The following is a 25,778-nucleotide window of genomic DNA, read 5'->3' on the forward strand; positions in this document are numbered from 1 at the left end:
AGCTGTTACGGAGTTGCTTAAAATATGAATATAATGTTGTTAATATCTATCTAAGAAAGTTGAAAAAATTATATTTCAAGTGAGAGAAAACAGGATCTTTTTGTGACATGAAAACTGATGAGATTAGCATTTATATCTACTGTCTCCTTTAGCCTTAGGTTTTTCTAAATACCATCTGAATAATTTAGGTGTTATCATTTGAGTGCCTGAGAGCATTAGATTGTCTACCACTGACTCCCCTTTCTCCTACCTTCTGAACATCTTAATATATCTCTTATTAACATATACAGGGACATAAACATTGTCTACATGGATGTGTTCAAACATGTTGCCGTTTTGTTTGAACTTGCTGATTTACATCTCTTCCTATAATGTTCCTAGGTAATTCGGCTGGGGGCCACCCCTGTTAGCCTGAGCTTGCTATCTATCCAGGTTTATGCTTCCTCTTCAGAGAAAGAGACTTCCAAAAAGGAATTGCTGAAAATTGAGGAGGTAAGTATGGTTAGAGCCCTAGTGCTCTTCTATCTATATGGAAATATCTGTGGAATTCTGAAAGACATTATATTTTGATGCGTGAAAGCATTTAGGTACATCTCTTCACCTTTGTATTCTTGCCTTTAAACTTGCTTCTCCATTTTTAGTAATGGAGATGTCGATATACTTTTGCTTCTTTTACCTGAGGGTGGAAGCCCTCTGCTTGACAGTGTCAGGCTTGCTTGTGTGCAAGATCTTTTTCCTACATTAAAGCCTTCTGTTCTTCATTCAGAAATTACCTTTTCATTTTCATAGATTCACTTGTGGTCATGTTTCAAATCCCCAGGAATATTTTCTTTGCTTTTTATCCAGGTAACACCATGTATTTTTCATTACAAGTACTGTTGGAAATTCTAATAAAAATTCTTTTATGTTCTCCAGTAAAACAGCAAATGAAAAGTTTTTTTTTCTAAAAATATTCTCTTTTTTACAGGCAAAATTCTTGTCTGGCAATGCTTTGAATCCGATATAGTAGCCTACTGAATTTTGTCAGTTTTCCTTTCTTTACAGCATTCAGACCTAGGCAACAGCAAATGCAATCAGTAGTGATAATTAAAACCTGTTACTTTGTTGTTTCTCTAAGATGTTACAAATGTCTTGGTTATATCACAAGTAGAGCTTTAAAACACCCTGTCAAACTTTAGACTCACCAGCAGGTGAGTCTTTTAACAATCTCCAACATTAAAAAAAAGCCCCTGTAGTTGTAACTAAATACAGCTTTATATCCACGAGAGTTTGTAGATCTTTAAAAATTTTAAGTACTTCAACCCAAGCTAAAGTGAGCAGTGAAACTAAATGAAACTTATTTTTGTGTGTACTTAGGTCTTTTGGATGTGTCCGCATGGGCAGTTCACTTGCGTAATACGAGAGGATCAGTAGTTGATGCAGTCTCCTGGCTTCACCCCAGTGAAAGAACCTTAGCTTGGGCCGTCACGTGCCCTACACCACCGCTGGCATGAGTCAGTAATGAGGCAGCAGTTTGAAGTTACCTATGTGCTGAATAATTGGCTTGCCCATCAGCTTCAGCAAAGCAGAATGTGCAAGCCGTGGAGTTTTGGCTGCCTTTCTTACCATTCCCAGTGTACGTTAGTTTGGATCTCTACTGTCAGCTGTCTAGTTTCATAAAATGTATGGGAATTTCCTTATCTCTGAGACTTCTGTCCTGGTGCCAGACGTGGCTGTTAGGTTGTCTAACAGGATCAAATTTAAACTGATTGTGACTATGATTGCCAGACATGACAGGATTTCCTCGGGAAATGAGACTTAAAATGCTTGTCTTTCAAAGTATTATGGGAAATCCAGCTGCATGAGTTATCAAATTATTTGCCAAATTCTATGTCATTATATGTTTTGTTATGGTTAGCAGCTTTTTTTGTTATTATAGAGATACAGTTGTTTTCCAACTTATCTTGAAAAGAGGACTAGCTCCACTTTGATGCAACAATATATGTAAACATCAGTTTATAATAAACTAGTAAATGTAGTATAAATGTGGTATAAAATATAAGCTCTTTATACTAAACATCAGTGTAGTATATAAACTGCTAGGAATTTTAACAGGTTTTGTTTTGATCTAAGCTTTGCTGTTCATATTCAACAATATAGACTTTGGTCTTTTTTTTTTTAATGGAATACGATTTTAAACACCCTAAATATGGTGGTTTAGTATTTATTATGTGAAGATGCCCATTGCTCTTCCGGTGGATGTTACAGTTCCTATTTGCTCAGCCCCATGGTGCTATTAATGCTGTAAGTTGCTGATGGGGTTAATGACTGCAACTTGGGGATGTCATACCATTTTCCTGCTCAGTAACAAACAGACAAATTTGTATCGGATGTTGCCTTTGTTAGAAGCTACTTAGACTCTTTAATGATGGCTTGTGCAAATATAGAAAATGATCGATTGTGATTTCAGAGTTCTAGTACATTTAGTGTGTTAACTGGGAACCAGAAGTGCTGATTAAGACCAGAAACATTTTTCACAATTATGTTTTGTGTTCTTATTAAACTAGTTTAATATTAATTTATAACCTGTGACTTGGATCATATAGCAGCTATGGATGAATTGCATAGCAATTAGAAGTCATCTTCATCATAGTATGTAATTAAACTTTGCTCATAATGCTTGTCTCACAGCTGTACCTGAGTTTTTATTATGCATTGTTTATGTAGTAAGCACTGTGTTAGGCGTTCTCTGGTTAGACTGTTCATGCCCTGAAGACCTACTTACAGGATTACACCTTTGTTTTTAACCTCTTGTTTGCTAATATTCACAGCTGTCACTCTACTCCTCTCCAGCTCGTGAGACTAAATATGTGGAGAATCCACAAACCCAATTGGAAGAGGGGGTTTCGCGTTTACGGCATGTTATGGAACCATATACAGCCTGGTGTCAGGTATAATGGTTTTATATCACGTCTGGTAGTGGTTCAGTGATAAGGGTTGAACTGGGATTTTATTTTTTTAGGGACAGAATTAATAGATACCAGCAAAGTAGAAGTTGACAGCTGTACAAGCATTTTTCCAAAACGCTGCATTACTTAAAGTTTTCCACAGTTTGGGTCATAATATTTACCCCCTCCTCACACAAAACCAGTTGTTTCTTTCTACTAATTTGCTGAACTAAACCTGTGCTTTTTCACATTTTTATCTGTCCACAAGAATTAAAAGAAAATTAACTAAAGCTTAGAATTGTTATCTGAAAAAACTCTAAGCTTAATGATATCTAGGGATATCTGGATTTGGTACTGTCCTGTGACTGAGGAAGACAGGACAGTGATTAAATTTACTTTTTCCATGCTTAAGAAGGCCTTAAATTATCAAGCAGTGTGTTTTGGAGCAGCAATACTGAGTTGTCCTCGCTGCAACTGTGACAAAACACAACTTTGCAGAAAATAAATCAGTATTAGCTGAACTGGAATGTTGAGGGAAGGAACGCGGCTCTCTGGAATAGAGAAAATACCAGGCCACTAGTAGTGGCAAACCTAGCTCCCAGACCTTACTCCAAAACTTTCTTATATATTTTATTAGGTAGCATGTTTATACTAGACAGTCATTAAATACAAAAATAGTCTTTGGAGCATAGAGGAAAACAAAGTTCTTTGTAATCAAGGCTTAAATTACTGATATTAGATTGCAGAGTCATATGATGGATTTCTTGCTCTTTCTGACCCAGCACATGTTGAGGCTTACTTTTGAAGCGAGGGCATCCTTGTCATCTGGCTGCTTCTTGGCAACCTTAGGTGACTTTGCACTCTGGCTGTTGTGAATCCTCTTCTTAAGCTGCAAGCTGGGTTTTCCAGTTCTCCATAGAAAGCCAAGCTGTTCAGATCAGGATGTCCTTTCTGCCTAGGTGTTCTGTGTTGTGGTACTAACCTTTAACAGTATTGAAACATCTTTTCAGAAGTATTCAGGGTTACTCAGTCTAGCGATGTGTTTCTAAAGTGCCACCAGCAGGAGTACTGTTTTGAAGGAGAAGGGGGATTTTCCACAGGGTAGATAGAGCTCTGATCTCCTAAAGGCATGGGTTCTGTTTGGTTGCCTGTGCTAACCATAACTGGGAATGAAATTTGAGACGAGGTTAGTTGCCCAGTTGGACTGACTGCACGTAAGCCTTGAACAGTGCTTTATGTCTCAGTGGCCTGTTGTCTTCCAATTTGCTTTATTTTTTTGTCTGCGTAGTGATCATTTACATAAGATGTGCTCTTCTGCTCACACAAAACAAGCCATTTCCTGGCAGTGGTTTACTGACTCATTTTATGAAGTGGGCATGTAAACTTTATGGTTTAGGGTCATCTTGCTTGCTTAACTGTAGTCAGAGATAGTTTTGGTTTTACACCACCCCCACCCCCTGCTATGTTAAAGAAAATAACATTTTAGGTGTGTCTTAGTTGTCTTTAAAATTAAAAGCATAACCCAGGATAATGAGAATAAAATTGGCTATGTTTGTATATCCATTTTACTTTTACAAAATTGCTTGCTTAACTGTAGTGGATAGTCAGTTCAAAACACAGATGTACAAATGAGCCAGTTATGTGTGAGCTGTGACAGAAGATCAGACTTAGTCTCTGGGGTCTTTAGAGCATGTTCTTTTTTCCATTGGCTTTTAATAAGACCAACATCCATTTAGAGTTATGTTGTGTGTCACATGCTAACACTTTTTTTTTCATGACAAGTTTTTTTTTTTAAGTCATTCTTGCCAGTGAGGAAATGAAAGTTCTAAAGATACTATCCCCCGTGCAGTATCCTAAACAAATGCTTTCACTTCTGCGCAGATACAGCTCAAGTGGTATTGCTAGACCGTTCTCTGTTTTAGCTTTGGGCATACATGTGTATGAATTTGTTCCCTAATTGATAGACAGTCTTACACTGTCTCTCCAAAAGATTATTAGCATAATAATTAGCAGGGTTGCTCTTATTGAGATTTTTTTTTTGTCTACTTTGATAAAAGGCGTCCTGCATATTTTCAGTCTGAGAAAAAAATCTAGAAGTAATTTGTTGGGTTGATGCAGTGCTCTTTGATTTACTTTGGACATTGTACGGGCGTTGATGCAGTGCTCTTTGATGATTTACTTTGGATATATGTGGACATTTCATTTTCCAAGTCACTTAAAAAATACAATTTTGTTAGCCTAAGATAGTCTCTTGGAAAGTGGAATTTATCGCCTTGCAGAATGAGTCATGTACCCATGTGTAGTGCTAGGAAGGAGTTTATTACAGTTTTGTACTTCCTTTCTTTGCATCAACTCAAGTATTTTTGCAATACACTGAGAAACCTGAGATAATCCTGAGTTTCAGCTGCCTGATCAGGAACTCAATGAAATATTGAAGTTGACTTCTGTGTTTTGAGGTATTATATTTCATCTGTGTCTAAAGGCTACTTTGAGAAAAAGCTGTACGTTATGCCAAATGCAATGTTAAGCAAGCATAGCCCTGTAAGTGAAGGGTGGAAGTGGGAATAAAAAGAAGTTATTTTAGGGACCTGGCACTACTTTTTTTCTTCTTTTTTTTTTTTTTTTTCATTTCTCTTCTTTGCCAGGTCAGTTAGAATCTGTAGTTAATATTTTACTTACTTGGTATCTATTTACTGTTGTTTTCTTTTCTTTTCTCTTTTTTTTAGGATCTTTATGCCAAAGCTATGCCCAAATTAGAAAAAGCTGTTGAGCATGGTAGAGGTAAATCAGTTTAGTTTTCTTAACTAGCAATTTAAAATGCAGGACTGTACTATATTTTCTGTTAAAAGGGAATTCCATTAAGCATCATTATATATATAATTTCTAATGCATTTAAGACTACTTTATCTGCACTGTATATCTGTTTGAATTTCCTTTGTAGGTCATTATGACACTACATTTCTAAACAATTAAAATCTAAGACCTGCATCTATGTCGACCAATGTCACTAAAAATGACAGTTATGCAGGAAAAGAAGGAAAAAAAGCCTCACAATTTATTCCCCGTCGGTAGTATTTGCTTGACCCAGCCTAATAACTGAAACTTCCTGCAATGTCTATTACTTGTCACAAGTGTTAGGTCTTTTGTTTGTAATTTTTAGCCTTTTCATTTTGGTTTACTTCCTTGGATCTCCTAAGAATTTTGAATTAATCAAAAATAATTTGTATTTATTTTTGGTTTTTGGAAGCATCCTTTCATACTTAGGCTCATCAGGACTGAGCATGGACGCTATCTAGAGCTCATCTCAGATACTGCGCCTCTTTTCCTTAAACTTAACAGTCTCAGTCTTTTGAACTCCTTTGTATGGAAGGTTTTTCATAGTTTTTCGTTCCCCCATCGGACTCCCATCTTGGAGTGAGCTTTGTTTATGCTGTGTCTTTCCTTTGTTCTGTGATTTGTTTTTTGTACAGTGTTTTACTGAAACTAATTCTTGTTAACATGTAATAAATGTAAGAATCCATTTTGCAAAGGTTTTTGTCACTAATTTGAAAAAGATATAACCGAGATGCAAAAGAGCAAAACAAAACGGATGGCCCAGGAGCAAAGGCAAAAGCTTCTATGAAGATTGGTAAATACAATACGATGTTCAGTTTCATCCATGTGTCACTAGAGAAGATCTCAAAGGCTTTGAATTTTATGCCAGCAGATCTAAAATGTGCATGATAGTTAAATATGTTTTGATAACTCTTTATGTTTTGTAACAGTTGCCAGCATGTATCGATGATTCCTTATCACAAAAACATTTTCACATTGCATTAAAGCACTTTGTTCTGACTTCTTTTCAGAGGGCTATGAATTTCTCCAAAACCCCCCTGCTGGATTTTATCCAAGACTTGGTGTGATTGGTTTTGCTGGAATTGTTGGATTGTTTCTTGCTAGAGGTAAGTGGGAACCTTTTGAACTGCTTATATTATGATTTGGGATAAATAATTTATTTGCGGTTTTTTGGATACTAATTTTTAATCATGACGCATGAGATCTGAACTTAACTGTAAAAACATGTTTCTACAATGTTCCTCCAATTATAAAGAAACTTAATGTAAAAGGTGTGTAATAAGCATCAATTATTGTTTATGAATACTGTATTTGTTACTGGAATCCAGTCTTTGATCTTTTCTAGTTCTATCTTATAGCAAAAGTAGAAAAGGATTTTTTTTTTTAGCCTAAAAATCTTTTTAATTACTTAAGTTCTTGATCACATATGTCATTGTAGAAAACTAGAGAGGAATAAATTATGGTAAAATACAGAGGTTCCTGAACTAGGATACATGTATAATTAGTTGTATATTCAGGTTCCTTCAGAATATTGTGTGTCCAGGCACAGAGCTGCTGCAGATGGTGTATTCAGCAAAAATACTTGTGAACTCTGGGTGTACTATAAATACATGCACGTTTTATGCTATAGAAATGTGATACAGTTAATTTCATCACACTAGTTGAAGAAACTAATATGTTTATGCTTTCATAGAAATAAATGTTATTTTAAGAAATGTTAATTGTGAAAAAGTATTTTGTGTTTGTACTGAGATATTCTTAATACAGTGAAATGAAGTAACACAACAAGAAAACTTGTAGATAACGGAACTGTAAAGTTCTAGAATTTAAAAACTAGTGAGGACTAACTTTGGATAAAAATACACCTTTGTGGAGCCTGTATGTGTTGAACTAACTGGAAGTGTGTGCTTGGCTATGTAGAAACGGAAAGCATTCTGTGAATATATGCACTTATAATGAAAATCAAGGTCTCCAACTTTACCCATTTAAAGGTCTTTCTCTTCAAACTCCTGCTTCTTGAGTTATGTGATTATGAATGAGACCAGCTTCTAGCCTGTAGCAAAACTGGCGGGGGGCGGGGGGGAAGTGCAGTCTTGGGGCTGGATCTGAAAGATTAGAGGGTCCTAAGTTTAATAAAAAAAAATCCCTTATAATACAAATGGCTGATTTGTGAATCTTTTAGGATGGGAGCCATAATTTTAAAACTTTTTGTTTGGTTATAGTTTACAATACTGACCATTATTTCCAGAAAGTATTCAAACTGTAGAAGGAGGTGCCCCTTAATTTTGATGCTACAGAAAGTTAGAACCAAATGTCCTCTTTTTTTATCCCTTCCCCCCCGCCCCCAGGCTCACTGGAAAAATTGCCCTCTTGGAAGATACAGATAAAACCTTTCAGATGTAACCATAACACTTGAAGATACAGCTGCTCACTAAGTAGAAAGTACAGTATTCAGAGTTTAATTATGTGAATATTGTGCAGTCATCCAGCTTGGTTTAAAATGCCGTTGAAGATAATTTGTTCTAACCTTGTTGAGAAGTACTGTAACGGACATGGGAGTATTCCTAAACTTCCCTCTAATGGGTATCTCCAGCAGGTCGCAGCCTGCTGGAAGGCATTCATATCTTCAACTGTTATATTTATTCCTAAAGTGATATTGTAGGCACACTGATAAGCTATCACTAAGGAAGATTCCCCATTCCCAGAAATTACAAGAAAAGTGTAATTTTTCTGGTTTTAAAGATGCAATGAAGCTTTCCTTTTCTGTGCTTTCTCATAGCTAATTGGTACCAAGTTCCCTCTTCACAAGACTAGCAACATCACTTTATGAATGTCTTGTTCACTGCTGAGTTTCTCATCTCATCATGAGCATATGTTAGTGGAAACACTAAACACTTCTAACATGCGTTTCCTCTTCAAAATTTATTATTCCTTTATTAGAAGCACATGTGGCTTCACATTGTTGTGGTTTAACCTGGCAGGCAGCCAAATATCATGCAGCTGCTCACTTGTAACCCCCTCCCCCCCCGCAGTGGGGTGGGGAGAGAATTGGAAGGGCGAGAGTGAGAAAAACTCATGGGTTGAGATAAAGACAGTTTAATAGAACAGAAAAGGGAAAATAATAATGATAATGATAAAATATACAAAATAAGTGATGCACAATGCAATTGCTCACCACCCGCGCTGACCGATAACCAGGTAGTGATCGGTACTTCCTGGATCACGCCTACCATTCATATACTGAGCATGATGTCACATGGTATGGAATACCCCATTGGCCAGCTGGGCTGGCTGTCCTGGTTATGTTCCCTCCCATCTTGTGTACCTAGCTCAGTCAGTAGGCATGGGAGCTGTCCTTGGACTAGGAGGGCACTTAGCAACAACTGAAAACATCAGTGTGTTATCAACATTCTCCTCATACTAAATCCAAAACACAGCACTAGCAAGAAATTTAACCCTACCCCAGCCGAAACCAGGACACGCATATAGAGCAGGCTGTTCTATGAGGAACAGAACTACTGCACCCTGACTCCTGTACGTCTGTTCTATGACCTTTTTTCTCCTGCACTGCTTGCTTTTCTCCTTTACCTGCTCCCTTCTATGTTTCTTTCTGATTGGATAAACTGCAGCATGCCCTGTAACTGATTCAGTGATGCATATTGTCACTGGCCAGCCAGGATACACGACCTGTGGCCAGCTGTGATAAGAGGATGAACTTTTCAGGCAGTTAAATTATTTTAGACTTGTATAATTGAATAGAGAGTTCAAATTGATTAAAATGTTCAAAATTTAGTTGGGAACTGAGCAGTGGGTACATAGCATAATTGTAAGAACTTTAGTTTAAAAATACTTTCAAATGCTTTGCAAATTGCTATAGTGAATCAAGAAAAATTATTCATAATAGCAGTTGTGGAAGAATCAATATTTGTGAGTCAAGGTAACTTACAAAGTTTGTATTGGAAGGTCTCTTATGCTGCTTGATGCATCAAAAGAATGCTATCCTAACCTTTCTTTGCCTGAGTTTTTATTTTTAGTTTAGAAAAGAGTATCAGTTGGTATAATTCTCTTAAATATCTCTTAACTGTGACTTTTACTTCATTATTTAGTACCGAAATAAATTATGTATTACCACAGTAAGTATAGTTGTAAGGTAATTTTCACTATGGAAAGATGTTAATAAAAATGTTCTCTTAAAAAGGTTAAAAGAATAATTACTGATCAGAGTAATTATGTTTCTTAAGAAACCAGTAGGACTGAACAGAAAATAAAACTGTATTTAATAAAATTGTTTTGATTATAAATAAAAGGGTAGGACCATTCAGCTGTCTTGGTTAACATCTCTAACAATGTTTTGGGTTTTCTTTGGGTTTTTCTGTTATGAAACAGGCTCAAGAATAAAGAAGTTAGTGTATCCTGCAGGTCTCATGGGTATTGGTGCCTCCATGTATTATCCTCAGCAAGCGGTTTCTATTGCAAAGGTCAGTGATGATACTTTGCTTTGGAGAAGTGTCTTTTACTTTGATTATTGCCTCCTACCTTCAAATTAACTGGTAATCCATTTTTAAAAGCCATGTCAGTGTGCTTGGCACTTAACAAAACGATAGTTATTTTGTCAAAGAACATGCAGTCTAGGCTAAAAGACAGTCAGATACGCTGTTTCTTTTAGTGACTATTTTTTTCTAACGTCTGCAGTAGTGTCTTCAGTTTCAGGAACATAATTTTCTTTCTGAATCTCTAACCTCAAATAATTATAATTTAATGTAAATACGCTTATTAAGTGCAGTTTGCATGTTTACTTACAATACTAAGGAAGCCTGAAATATCTTGAGAGCAAATGAAAACAGGATTTGAAAGAAAGAAAGAAAGGAAAAAAAAAAGGAGAGTCTATAGAGAAATCATAGGAACAACATTTTGAGATAAACATTGTTATTGAAGTTTTCTGCTTTTTATTGGATAGAGTTTTAAGAAAGATAGCATGCACATTCTGGAATGGGGTAAGAATTCTGCTGCTTATTGGATGCCTTTCCTGTTTATGCATTTGTTGTTTCAGGCACATAAGAAACATGTTAACTTACAGTTGCTTAAGTGGGTTTCCTGTGAAAGAAAGAACTGAAGAGACTAGACAATTGTTTACAGCCGCTACTGATGTCAGTTCGTATGCCTTGCTGTCCACACTTAATTGTACTGGCAGATTTCTCAGTTCTCCACCAATGTTCTTTTTCAAATTTAGCTTTTAACCACTTACAGTGCACATATTTTAGTGTGTCAGAAATACTTTATATTTCAGGGTTTGGTAAATTGGTTATGCAGTGACATTGGTGAATGTCACTGAGATGTCAGGATGAAAATATGATATTCTCAAGAACATATGATGTTCTTTGAAAACTGAAAGGTCGTTGACTTAGGGAAAGTAACAAATAGTGTGTTTGAACTTTGCCAGCATGGTGATACCCTGATCTTGGGTGGAATCTTTTTTTAGTGCTTCCGGGATTCAGGTGCTCTAAATCCAGATAGTTCTGTGGACTTATTCCCAGGGAGTGAAAATGGTGCAAGTGGCATGAAAAAGAACATAAAAATTTAAGAAACGTAGACATTTCTGTTGGAAACTGTATTGAAATTTTAGTTGCCTTTTGAACAGAGAAGTGGGAAGTGATTGAATGGTGTTCAGACTGATGTTACTGTTTTTAAAGAAGCTCAGTTCAGTCTTAACTGTGGATTTGCTACTAACAGCTTCACAATACCGTGTTTATTTTATGAAAACTTTGAAGTGCATGATTGCCCTTTGATTAATTCACAGTTCTTAGTTTGACTGTAACAAAACATCTGATACGAGACCATGAGCCTGAAACTTGATTGGAGTAGGTTTAGCTTTGTTGACTTGGTCAGGACACTAGACATATGAGTTTGAAAACTTCTGTGGAGAGTGTGATATCCTAGATACTGTTTTGGTTCCTCTAATCTCTCTCGTGCTTTTCTTTTCTTAAAGAAGCAAAGTTTTAAGCATATCAGATCTTACTGTCCATAATTTTTATGCTTTAATCTGAAATTGGAAGCACTTTAATCTCTAGTAATTATTTTGAAATGTTTCATAGGCCTTTCAAAAAAAATCTATAAGCCTGGAGAGGGATGCCACCAGTACAAAGCTCACTTGCCAAGTTAATAGAACAGTATAGGAAATATTCTGGAACATAAATTTTAAATTTTTTATTTATTCTTTATATTATGTTCTTTTTATTTTTCTTCCACATTTGAGTACTTCATCACTGCTTTTTCATTTACAGGTTGGTACAGTTTCCTTCATTTAGTAAACTTTCAGATTTGACCATACTTTAAAAGACTAAAAATGTTTTCAGTGTTTTTTCTTTTTTTCCCTTCTCACCTTTATTAAAGACTTTCCATTGGAGAGTTGGAAATAAACACAGCAAAATGTATTTGCAGTTGAGGTACAACACTTGATGCATCTGTCTGGAAGAAAACTTTTTTCTTTAATTAAAATGTATGAGTTGCTAAGTGAAGTTATAGCACAGAATTCATCACTGGTAATAGGTAGTTTTCAGACACTATTCATCTAACTGGAGATGGAAGAAATGCACAGACTAATTTTTTTTTTCCCCTCATTTTGGTAATCATTCTAATAAATCACAAATTTGTAAGGGATTTATTTCCTCACTGCTAGTATTACTTTAATTTGTATAGCTTTGAACAAATGGTCAGACTGTATATGTGGTAAGAGAACTGAATTTAGTACTAAAGTTTATTTTGTTCTGCTGGAACTTTAACTAGCGTTTTGGAACCGTATTGCTTTCCAGCTAATCATAATACATTCAAAATGTTTTGTATTTACTGTGGCTTATCTTCCATCTGGAAGAAACTTTCCATTATGAAGTTACTTAAATCAGTCTTTTTATCATGAGAATTAATTTTTGTTCCTTGTTATTATAACTTCTCAAATTTTCTGAAGTAGCGTGTGTTATGCTTACCTTCTTCTTGAAAGAAAGAAAAGCTTCCTAGTATGTGTTTATTTCTTTGACAACAAACTAAATTATTTCTATGTCTTTTGAACCTATACTACGCCCCTTGCTCAGTTCAGTCCAGAAGGTATAAACAGTTGTGCGGGCACAACTGAGGGCATGACATACAGGAACTGTGGATTGAAAAGGAGCTGGGGTCACTTGATCCATGTTTGCTGCAGAATGAAATGCTTGTGAAATTGCACTATGACTACTTTGTTAACAATATAAATGTAGAAAAGCCAGCAAATTCTTAGTTTAGTTTCTCAGCATGCAATGTAGATAAGGAATTGCTAACCATAATTCTGCTCTATAATCTTGACATATAACATTCGGTATAGTCAATATTGTATGCTTATAGTCCTGTGTAGAATTAAAATATGGGAGCTTGTTTACATGCGCATTAGGCCTTAGAGACCGCTGATGCTACCCCAGTAGTGCCTAGTATGGGTGTTTGTGGCCCAAGTTCACTTTAAAACTATTTCAGAGTCCCTGTTGAGAACCACTCAATTTCACTTTTGAAATTGTTTGTTCAAATTTTAGCATACAAACTTACTTACAGTGTTGCATTGAACAGAGGTGGTATTTTAGCATGTTGTAATTTAACACAAACAAGCTGGAAACTGTTACCTTCCAGAAATTAAGAATTCCAGATGACTGAATGGAAAAACTTGTCTGTCTTTGAAAGGAACTCTTTGTGTGAATGTTGGAATGAACACTTTGAACAATTGAATGAACTGTTTGTATTATGATTGTACCTTTCACTTTTCCTGGTTGGAACTGCCACTCCCAAGAATAGCGGTGGCAACTGCAGTACCCACCTGCTTCCTCTTCAACTGCTCCATGAGGAGGAGAGGTATAAAACACAAGCCTATAATGCATGACTCTAGTGGTGTGTTGGTGAGAGGATGCCTTGGGTGGTTATAAAAATTTCTTGTTTATGTTCCTGTTGACGCTGTAACTTGCAGCTTACAGTCTATCTAGAATTGTATTTTTCAACCCATGCAAACTGTGAAGGTGTGCATGTTGGGAGGTCTGTACAGTGTTAAAACATTGGTTGAATGTGGCAGACTAAGCTGTCTGGGTTGCTGTATCTTGTGATGTAGCTACTTTACTCCAGCAACATGAATGACCAGTTTCTCATTTAGTGCAATTCATAATTAATTTGATCGTATGACTCCTATAATAAGAATATTTTTAAGTTTCTACTGTTAGGTATTTAAAGTGTTTTTAAGTATTTTAATGGAGTATTTTTAAGCAGGAACAAGAAATGGCTTATGGATAGTTGTTGTTGTTTTTTCTCATTTTATGTTGATAGCTCAGTAACATGGCAGACAAAACACCCCTCTGTTTATTTGTTTATTGTAGTTATTTTTCAGTCCTGGTAGGTTTGTACTGCTTGCACGCTATCTTTCCAGATGAGCCATAGGCTCCTCTGACTTTCAGAACTAGTTTGTTGAAGTACTTGAGAATGAACAGTCCTGATACTGAAGAAGATGATAACTGTCTATACCTGTAATGTTTGAATTGAGGGATTTTTGAGATTTAACACATTCATCCCTGGAACAGTTAGTGTGCTTTTTTCTGATGACCTTTATCACCTTCAAATATAGAGAAAACTCAGTGCATCATACCGACTTGTTTAAAACCAAACTACAACTGTGATTGTCAGATGTGGTGAGAAATATGCTAGTTCTTTGTATTTAAAACAGCCAATGTTTTGGATTTAGTTGTGACTCAGAAATGTAGTTGCTGATTTGGGTTTGTTTTCTTTTAATTTTAATTATTAAATAGCCTCTTCTGTAAAGTAGTAACATGATCTCTGCCCAGAAGCACATCCCTTACTATTGTGGTACATAACTGGTGTACTTAATTTTGTTCAGACAAACAAAGGGAAGTGGTTCTTTGTACCATGTGTGCCCAGCGGTAGAAATCCTTGGCACAGGATGTTGTGGATGCTAAAAATTTGCATGGGGTTCAAGGGGAAGTGCAACAAGTTCATAGGAGGTGAAATTCCTTGGGCGTTGTTACAGACACCGAAATCACCTCTGGAAATCACCTCTGGCTCAGGAAATCTCTGAGCAGCGAATTGTTGGAGATTGGAAGAAACTTAAAGATTTCATTCAGAAACTGTTTCAGAAACATCATTTATGCTTGCCCTGTTCTCATAGTTTTGGTTTTCCAGCTTTGCCTGCTGTGGGAGATAGAGTGATACCTTCTTATTTCTTGATTTCATAAGTCTTTTAGTTTAATAGCTGTCTAGTTGGGCAAATTGTCCATTTCTGCAATTGTTTATTTGTAAGAAAACTGGAAGTGAGTTCTGACCTGAGCCTGGAGCTGTGAAAACCTAACCCTCTTGAGTTTTAAAGGATGCTATGAGTATTACAGTTCCATATCATGTAAGGGGCAGGAGATAATCTTTTATTAGACTTGGGGATTTTTCCTGTCGTAAAATTACCTGTTGGTGTAATATAGCAAATGCCATCTTTCCTAGCTGTCTTCTGTTTTGAGAGTTGACAGCTGGTTATTCATTACAGCCATCTATCAGCAAATTAGGTCTTTCTTCTAAATAGCAAATAAAAAGAAACAAAGGGGTACTCTTACTGTTCTGTAAACGCAGTGAAAGTGTGAAATTGTAAAATAGTGACAAACTAAGTAGGGGATTTTTTTTTTGTTTTTAAAATGAGTATGGTCAAAAATGGTCAAATTAAGAAATAATTTGCATATGTTAGATCTGAACATCGAATACTAAGAAAACCAGAATTGTTTACATGCAGCATCATTCCACCCTTTTTTATAAAGATATATTTTCAGGTAGTCTTCAAACAGTTTTTTTAGCAAGTTGGCTTTTCCTCATATTTTTCAAGATGTTAATGCTGTACACCCTGAACTTGAACAGGAAGATGTTAAAGATCTTGTGTTTTGAGACTTCTTCCACTTAAACAAGAAGCAAAATAGTATTTCCCAGATTATTAAGTTCATGCTTTCTAATATCTTTTGTGTCAAAGGTTGCTGGTACACAGCTGTATGACTGGAGTCTTCAGGGATATATTGCTGTAGAATCTCTTTGGAAGGATAATCCTAAGAAGAAGAAATCTGGGAAAAAAAGTGATAAGGTAAGAAGTCTGAGGAACTTGATTTCTCAATCTACCACTGCATTTTCAGACAAAGAATATATGATGTCTTACCTTAGAGATGCCTGCCCCTGATGACAGAGCAAATGCTAACATAATGGCTTTGTTTTCCAGAGTTTGGCAAGCACTGAGGTTTCTTTAAAACAGCATTTTTGAATTAACATTGCTAATACAACTAAGTGAATGTCTGCATGCTTATTTTCAGTTTTAGAATGGAGCAGATTTCCTCATTTCCCCTACAGAACAGTTTTCCCTAATCCCCCTACTGAGCATCAGCGATACAATACAATTTCCTTGCATACTTCACCAGAGGAGGGAAGCCTTTTTTTCCAGCACTCCTCTGGTCCATGCTTATACAATACCACCATTTTAAGGCATGTGTGCCTTTAGTTACTTCAAATCTCAATATCTCAGCAAGTGTGCTCTTCCATAGTTGATTTGTAGTCATTAAAGTAGTTGCACTCTATTTAAGTCGTATTATTCAGTGTACGTGAATGAATTTATCCTGGTTTTGAGTTAGTGTTTGTATTGGTATCTAACTATTTGCTTATATGTTTGTGTGTGTTAAAGCAGTGTATATTAAGACTTTATATTTATATTAGATTTTTTTGTATATATTATGTATATTATATTTCTGTATAAAACCACAGAATGGTTGAGGTTGGAAGGGACTTCTGGAGGTCATCTGGTCCAAACCGCTGCTCAAGCAGGGCCACCTAGAGCCAGTTGTCCAGGACTGTGTCCAGGCAGCTTTTGAATATCTCTAAGGATGGAGACTTCCACAACCTCCTTGGGCAACCTGTGCCAGGGCTCAGTCACTCTCACAGTAAAAAAAGTGTTTCCTGACGTTCACAGGGAACCTCCTGTGTTTCAGTTTGTGTCTACTGCCTCTGGACCCATCACTGGGCACTACGGAAAAGAGCCTGGCTCTGTCCTCTGTGCACCCTCCCTTCAGGTATTTGTACACAATGATGAGATTGCCCCAAGCCTTCTCTTCTGCAGACTGAACAGTCCCTGCTCTCTCAGCCTTTCCTCATAGGAAAGGATGTTCCAGTCCCTTAATCATCTTTGTGGCCCTTCGCTGGACTCTAGCCAGTATATCCATGTCTCTCTTACACTGGGGAACCTGGAATGGGACACAGTACTTAAACTTCGTCTGTAGATTTGGTCAAACATGGTACATAAATGTAGTGAATTGTAGGGGTTTAGTTTTGTATATCTATAATTGTTTGCTTCTACAAATTGCTCGATGTTATGACTGGATAGTGATGTCCAATAGAGCAGTACACAGTGACATCATTATGTTAGAGCAAATAGTCATAAATACTGTCCCCCCAAAAAAAATCTGAAATAAGATTCTATTTTGCTGCTTCAAATGCGTTTGCATTCTACAAAATGCTACCAAGTTTCAAAATAAGTGCAGTGTGATTGATTAATGATACTAATAGAAGATTAGCACTGACTTGTGAAGAAATGGGAACTTGTTTTAATGAATCATTATGTTATGTAATGTCTTGATCGTAATTTATAACCTGCCTGAAGCTTTTGGCGTTAAGTATCTCAATGATGTTTTTTGTTTTTTATCTACTAGACCTTTCTGTTACCCCACAGGAGCAAGGTGTCTTTGTAGTTGTACTTCTCTGATACAGATAAGCAAACTGACTTCTAGGAAATATATGTAGGTGGCACAGTGAAGCAGTGTGTAAGAGAGTGGAGAACTGTGTGTGTTGATTAAATGTGTGCCAGGGAGAGCCTGTAAGGTTTTTAGGGTATTTTTTTAAACTGCTGCTTAAAGAAATAAAAGCTCAGGTGTGTAACGTAAAACTTCTGTGGTTTTAAATTCACTTCTAAACTTGCTGCATCTTTAATTCCTGATTTCTAAGCAACTATGCTTGTTCTGTTGATACAAATTGCTGCCCTAGCTGCAGACTGCTTCCCATCTCTTATTTTAGTTGTTTAATGTAGCCTAGCAAAACTAACAGATGATTTGAAAACAACTTTTGAACCAGCAGAAAGTCTTGGTCTTTTACTGTGGATGGAGCCATAGCTCACAACTGGTTAACAGTTCATACTAGGTTGACAATGATGTATGGCTTCTGGGTTGTTGTAAACCAGAAGTCCTATCTGACCAGAACATGGTATTTTTAACCCAGAGACCTAAGACGTAAGGGGGATAGCTACTGAGAGAGATGTTTTGGAGAGGCAATTGCACTTGAATAGACTGCAGGTATGGGACGAGTTCCCTAGGTAGGTCTAAGTGTGGTACTAGTTCCAAACAAGCTGGGTTGGAGAAATGCTCGTGTCCTGTCAGTTGCTGAGTCTTATGAGAGTGGAGACTTTCATCAGTGCATACTCGTCCTATATTGGCCCTAGGTGCTTCAGTAAATGCAGTTGTATAGCTCTTTGAATAAACAAAGGTTAGTTAATCATACTGTACCTTTCCTAAAACCTAGGCTGTCAAAAAGTATCTCAAAAAAAAAAAAGGCAACATTAAAATATTTCAGAAAGACAAACTGACAGCATCAGTAAAAATTAGCTGAGCTTTTTATTTTATTGTGTCCCAGGCTTTCAAAAGGAAATATGTGGTTGTTATTGGAAGGCAAAAACTTTTGAAGCTTTCATCTTATTATAAAGCTTATTCAAGCACTTGCTACCTCAGCAGAAAAACAAACGACATGCAAAATTGCAGAGACCACTAAGTAAACACACTTCTTTTTCTTCCTCCTTGCAGAATCTTTAAATCACACCCCTTAGTTGCCAAAATGTTATTTGCACAAAGGAATGAAATGCCATTGAATGGTTTCCTCTTAAAGTTCATCTAATTGATCAGATATTGTTAGTGTTGCCGTTTAACTTCATGGATTAGGCAAGATACAAAAATGCTGTGACTCAAATGAAGAAGCACTAGGCACTTGATGAAATTGCCTTCATTTCAGATGTTCAGTGATCTCTTACCCCTGGAGTATACAGCCTCATTGCTTCTTTGTCCTCTGAAGTTGTTGAAGAGAGTGTATTGTCTCCCTGGCATCTAGAGGAGCTGAACAGCAGTTGTAAAAAGTCACATGCTTTTGAAGTCACTAGAATGTGGACTGAAAAGTATTTCTAATGGAAGAAGTATGCTCTGAAACATCCTTTTGGTGAAGCAGTATAAAATACATAGTTGAGAAGCTGGTGGGGTAAGAGTGGGTTTGGTTTTTTTAGTTAGTTGCTTTGTTTTTTTTTTTTTAAGATAACATTATGATGTTCTATCAGGATGAGGTCAGTCATAATTAATAATGAAAACCTCTTACCTTTTTTATACATATAAGCACTGATGTATCCCTAACATGAGATGAGAGGTGAAGTTTACCCTAGAAAAACTTTTTCAGTCTGTCTCTAATGCTGTGTGGTTATACTAGTGCAAAAAAGTACTTTTTGTTCACACAGATTATTAGATCCACCAAATTAGTATCAACTTTTCCAGCAAAAGAATTTCTGATATAAATATAAGTTGTATTTTTATTGGAGCTTTTACTGATACACAAGTGTCATGGAAGGAAATAAATACTTCTAACTATCATCTAATAAAATTGGCAAATCATTCTAGGATAGATTCTGGGACATCTGTCTTAATTTGACAGCCCTGTGAAAAAATTGGGTTGTTTTTATATATTTATTTCGTATTGTCATACTAGGCAGCTAGATTCCTGAACTAGTGATGGCAAATATAAATGTTACTCTTGAGTTGTTGTAATAGCAGATGTAACCCATTTCGTAATACCATGCCAGAGCAAAAGATGTTATTTTTTGTTTTTGTGACATTCACTTTAGCATTTTCCTGTTGCTACACAACAGATTCTTGCAAACAGTCAAGCAATATATGGGTGGCTCTTCTTGGCTTGTGTTTATTTGTTGTGTTGCTCATAATTTGTTTGATAGTCATAGGTACTACAGCTGTGCATAACTTCATGTTTGTGCAGCAATATGTCATTAAAATAGATGTGGTAGGTTAATTTTCTGAAGGTTTTATGAAACAAAAACCTGTGCCAAATTGAGCTCATATCAACTGAAATCCAAGTTCTGCCAAGAAAGATTAATTCTGTGACCTTCTGCTGCTATGTTTTGAAACACAGTGGCTGGAGCCCCTCCATAGAGCAAGTCTGTCTGATAAGGTTTTGAATACGCTGTTAACAGTATAGCATTCTGGTATCCTGAAGCTGGCTTGTTGAAGGATCCAGCTCTTCAGGATGTCAGGATGAAAGCTCTCTGCTAAAACTACACAAGTACCGTAAGTAAAAAACAGTGTTCACATTTTTTATTTCCAGAAGGATGAAACATTTTCCTAATCAGGGACAGCAGGAGTAGTTATTCAGCTTCTGCATACTTTATCTCGATAGAAAGTGGACGACTTTTCTACTTCTTCCCCCAGGTAGAGGAGATGGTAGAAGAAATGTAACCATGTTGTTGGGGGGCCAGGAATATTTTAAGGGTTTTATCTTCTGAAAATCTTTTCCTTACTTGTGATCTTTACTCAGAAGTAATTCCACAAAAATCAGTGCAATTACTGTTAACATTTATATTATCAGGTTGTAAATCCTTAGGGGAAGCGATAATGAAATGGAAGATGTGTCCTTCAAACCTTGTTTATCTTAAACTCAGTTTGCAAAATTTGTAGAGAATCATACCAACTTACGCCTTTATGCAGTTTTTTAGAATGATGCGTCTGAAACCCTTTTGAGTATTCTTAGGCGGCATCAAACTTTCATTACTAGGGTTTTGCAATTATGAAGGCTAATACCTTGCATTGCCTTCAGCTAGTCTTTGTGAGTAACTGGTCCCACTGCTCTGCCCAATAATATCATAGTTCATGCAAGATCATCTTTTTCTACACTTCTTTTCTGCCTTCCAGTGCCTTCAAAACTGTTGAACTAGCTGAACTGTTAAGCCAGTGAATTGCAGCTTTTTTTTTTTTCCCCCACGGCGATCTCTAATAGTGGCTGAGTTTATCAGCTTTAATACCTGTCCTTAAGTCAGAGGGATGGACGAACCATAGCAGCTTGAGGATTTTGTGCAACAGCATAAACTTAAGGACTGTGGTTTTCTATACAAAGGATTATAAATTCTTTACAGAAGACTGCTTGAAGATCAGTATTTCAGAGCCACAGTTCAATACATATCACCTGTAAGTTTCTAGCAATCGGGTCCTGTTTCAATCAGCTCATCTTATGTTTATTTTTATGAAATGCAGCCTTTTTGCCCTTCCTCTTCTGCCTCTGGTTTCAATACTTCCATAACTTGTACTGTTGCACTGTGCTGTAGCGTTGTTAGCTTTCATACTATCATGACTTCGTCTTCAAGTGACAACAGCATGTGTTATGGCACCAAGTCACTTAAACCCAGGTTTTTTCCAGCCAGTGAGCTAATATGTACTGAAACACATAGAAAAACAGTTTTCTTCAGTTAGTTCTCACTTTGTCTTGTCTTTATACCACTCAAAGACTTTTGCTGTATTTTCAGCTGTTCTGGATTCATTCTCCAACACTCTCTTCTTTTCCAACACTGAATTGGGCACCTGTTGATTTTACTGAGGTGGCTGAAATGTGAAAAACCAGAAGAGCACTAGAACTCTAAACCCACCCTCCTTTTCAGGTCTTGTTCCTTTCTTCATATGTGTGCTCTTTCCCACTTTGCTACAATCAGTAATAAGATCTTACAGAAAACTGATTTTTTTTTTTTTTCCTTTTTTCTTGCTGTCTGTCATTTGCTTGTTTAAACAGCTTTCAGAGATTGAGAGAAACTCTTGTAGCTTATTGTTAGGTTTTCATTCCTGGTCTGTTGATAGAAACCATCTGTGACTTACCAATACTAATATATTATATATTATTAACCTAGATACATATTTATTACACATATAACATATATACATATTAAAAATATAGCTGTATCTATATAGCTGTCTCTGGGTATTTTATTAATTGTTAGCTGGTGACAGAGTGCTTCCAAGTACAAAGACTGCTCAGCTGTGGGTACTTGTTTCCTTGTGCTTGCTCAGAACAAGCATCAAGGAAATTGTGGACCTGGATTTTCCTCACCTGAAAGCTCTGGTGGAAGTTGTGATGTCAGTGTGTTGACACTTGGGAGCTTTACCTAAGCATCACGGATTGTGACTGTAGAAACCCTTAAACTGTGTTTTAAGAGGAGAGTTTTTAAGTCACTTGTGTTTTGAGCATCTTTTAAAAACCAACATAAACAGCTGAGAGAGCATCTTTCTACAGTAAATGCTTGTAAGACTTGTCTTCAGTAACTTCTAAACAGACGAGCAGAAGTTTGTTCATCTGAACTAAAAGATAAACATCTACTTCTGACAGAAAATACTGTTCCCTGTCATATGCTCTCCTCTTATTGTTTGGTTGTAAGAACAAAAACAGAGTAAACCTTGTAAAAATTATTACTTCTTTTGGATTGGATTCACCACAGTTTGGGCTGTGGTGAATTTAAATGTGTTAGAGGTAAGAAAGACAGAATCTACTCCACAAAAAGTTGAGCTTTTTAGAGCAACTTAAGAGTAATATTTTTTTAAAGTGCATCATATTTTTGAGAGACTTAAGTTTCAAGCTCAGCTAAAATTAAAAGATGGAGAATAAGTGATTGATTGACTGGGGGAGGATGAATAAGGTAAACCAGTGATGTTCTCTTTATTCTAAGCAATACATTGCAAACAAAAGAGGACAGCAGAAAAGGTAAATTATTAATCTGTGAGCCCAGATGAGCCTTTGTTTTTCTTTTGCAGCTGTTGTTTTTTTTCTGGTGGCCAGACTCTACTTTTCAAGAGTTTTCCATAAGCATAAGAGAGAAGTATACTTACCTTTGGAGTTATAATTTCTAAGGTTAGGTGCCAGTGTAAAAGGGCCTGGCTGTCTGCAAAACTTTCTCAGAAGGAGCAACAGAAACTAACTTCTGCATCAGACTAGGCTGTAATGTGAGAAAAAAGCCAACCCACATTTGGTTTTTTTTACATTAGGTTAGGTTGCTTTTGGGCATTTTTCTCTGTCTGGAAGGAAAATTTTCACAGAAATCGTTGCTTTTTTTTTTGTTTGTCATTTCAAATTGAGGTCTCAATTTATCTGTTAGAGACTGTGAGCTAAATTGGGGTGTCTTTTAATCACTCATGTACTGAAACCTTACAAAAAGCATTGTGTACAGTCCCCTTAGTTCCAATATTACTTTCAATTTCAAATAATTATTTTTTAAATGTTTTTTTAATCCCATGGAATCCCAGTGTATTGAACACTTAACTAATGAATGTGTTATGGACGTTTCTTATCAGTCACCTTTCAGTTGAAACTGTCAGATGTGTAAGAATGCTGCCAAATATTTCCCCTTCTGCTATGGGATGGAGCTCTGGTGCATGAACTCCTCTGGCCACCCAGATATATTGTGGAGTGGTTGTGTTCAGCCAGAAAGTAGAAAGACTGTCTTGAATATGTGCCTGCTTCTAATTATGAGAGGGCATCATGGCACAGAGGCGGACAGTCTTCTGGGTCACTGATCTAAACACGTTTTTTGCTTCTGATCTGGTTTTGAGTGTGACTAGAGGACCTTGGCACTTTGTTGTAAAATTAGGTGTGTTTATGTCCAGTGCTAGCTCAAAGAACGACCTTTTCTGGCTACCCGTATTACTGCTTGCTCAGTCTCACTCAGGCTGACTATTTATGTAGTGGGCACATACAGTGCATGGAGTTAAAAGAAATTCTTAATTGCTAATTCAGCAAATGATTAGGAATGATAGTTTAGCAGTGGACTGGCTTGAATTAAATAACTTGGGCTTACTAGATTTAGTGAAGACAAGCTCTGTGATGAGATATACTGAGCTCGCAGAAACAAAGGAACTGAGCAAGACCCCTATTTTCCTGTACGTTTGTGTGTCTGTGTGTGTTGCTTTGGGTTTTTTTCCTCTTTCAGGACACAAAAAAAAAAAGCTTATCTAGATGGTATTTGCTTTTTACAAGTTAAAACAAGCAAGTGGAAAAAACATAGAACTCTCTGTGAACAACTTATTTTTAGTTCATTTGTTCAGGATTGAGTAATCCCTGAGATGAGGCATCGTGAGTCAGATTATTCATTATAAATTGAAGTAAAATATCGTAATTTACAAGTTCCTGTACAGGAAAATTACGGAGTAGATAATTATTTTGAAATGGGTGTGGTTTGTGGATGTGAAATATATATAGTATATATATTTTATATACTATGAAATATCCGGGGTAGTGATCAAAACAAAATGGGTTTCTGAAAGAAAGAATTGCCTTTTAAAGGTCTTGCTAGGCATATTTTGAATAAGAAATTTAAGAATTATCTTCATAATTGAATCTTGATGTATTGAGTCCATATCTTCAGCGCAGCATATGCAGGATCTCATAGACTCAGTGCCTTATTCATAGTGTTTAATTTCTGCTGGGACATAAATTTGACCCATCCTGTGAAATGTTTGTTTTCCATCCTCTTCCAGCTGGCTTCTTTTGTTACATTTTCCATCACATTTAAGTTATATTGGTAAAAATACCTTTTTAGAATAAAAAGAAAATGCCATTTAATTTTCATGTGTAGAATTTAAGAATAATTGAGGCTGGGTGCAACCTCTGATCATTTCATCCAATCCCCTGTTCAAAGCAGAGACAGATTCGAAGTCAGATTTGGTGGCTCAGGCCTTGTGCAGTCAAGCGCTGAATATTTCCAAGGATGGAGATTCAAAAAGTTCTCTGGAAAACCTGCTCCAGTGCTTGATCAGTAGTGTGATACATTCCCTTCCCTGCCCCCCCCCATAGATCTAATAGAAATTTGCCTGTTCCTGTGTCCTTTGCTCCGTGTCCTTTTGGTGTGAACCTCTGAGAAGAGCCTAGGTCTTCCAAATATGTAAATGCCCATTAAGGAACTGTGGATAGCAATTAGGTTCCCCCTTTGTCTGATCTTCTCAGGCTGAACAGACCCACATCTCTCAGCCTGTCCTTGTATGTGCTTCAGTCCCCTAGCCATGTGTGTGGCCCTTTAAGGATTTTTTTTAAATTTTTATCTATTTAAGACTGTAATCAAATGTCCGTTCATTATAGCATATGTGGCAAATAGATAGACCAGATGCTCTAACAAGCCTCTCTTCGTTCTCTGATTTCTATCATTTATTTCAGGGAAAGTGTGAGAACACTGTCTCAAAGGATATGTACTAAAAGAGACCTATTGTATAAATCCACACAGAATTCAGAGAATGCAAAATAGCAACTACTCTGTGGGAATTCATCCTCTGTTATTAGTGCAGGCAAAATGAGTCAATTAAAACATTTCTGTTGAACTACTTGTTCTTTCAAATCCTTTAATTGCTCAACTAACTACAGGAAGACTAAAATCTAGAAACCATTTGGGAGAAGATCATATTTGAGTATGTTATACTGCATTAGTATCATCAACCACTTGATTTTGCAAGAAATTTTTGCTTCAGCTTATGAAGAGGATTTCTGTTCTAGCAAAAACATTAATCATGGATTGCCTCAATTGAAGTTTTGTGTGTATTTTTCCCTCCTCAAGGGTGATGCAGATGGTGACAAGCCCCTGGAAATCCATGCTGCTTCAAATGAAGAGCAAGCCCAGAAGTAGAACACCAGATCACTTGGCACCAAACAGGTAAAGGATAAAGACTGATAACAGTATGTGGCTACAGCAGCAAAATAACCTGGAAAAGCTGAACACTTGCAAGTTTGACTTGTAGTTATCTTCTTCATATTGATGAAGAAGGAGGGGAAGAGAGGTAATAATTTTATTCATCTTAACGTTTCTCAAGAATATGCGTGCTCCTTAACACTATTTAACTTATCTAAATTCTTCATCTTTAGAGCATAGCAAGT

General features: G+C 36.5%; 1 protein-coding gene across 1 annotated transcript; it reads left to right on the forward strand.

Moving 5' to 3' along the window:
• Positions 1-381: 381 nt before the first annotated feature.
• Positions 382-25,530, forward strand: APOO (apolipoprotein O; the record flags this gene model as incomplete). Its single annotated transcript, XM_009585342.1, has 7 exons — positions 382-492; positions 2,811-2,930; positions 5,654-5,708; positions 6,773-6,868; positions 10,149-10,240; positions 15,781-15,888; positions 25,462-25,530. Coding segments are annotated over 7 exons (651 nt in total), but the record flags the coding sequence as incomplete, so codon positions are not given.
• Positions 25,531-25,778: the final 248 nt, after the last annotated feature.

This window comes from Fulmarus glacialis, unplaced genomic scaffold (genome assembly GCF_000690835.1).
Source record: "Fulmarus glacialis isolate BGI_N327 unplaced genomic scaffold, ASM69083v1 scaffold47969, whole genome shotgun sequence".
NCBI lineage: Eukaryota > Metazoa > Chordata > Aves > Procellariiformes > Procellariidae > Fulmarus > Fulmarus glacialis.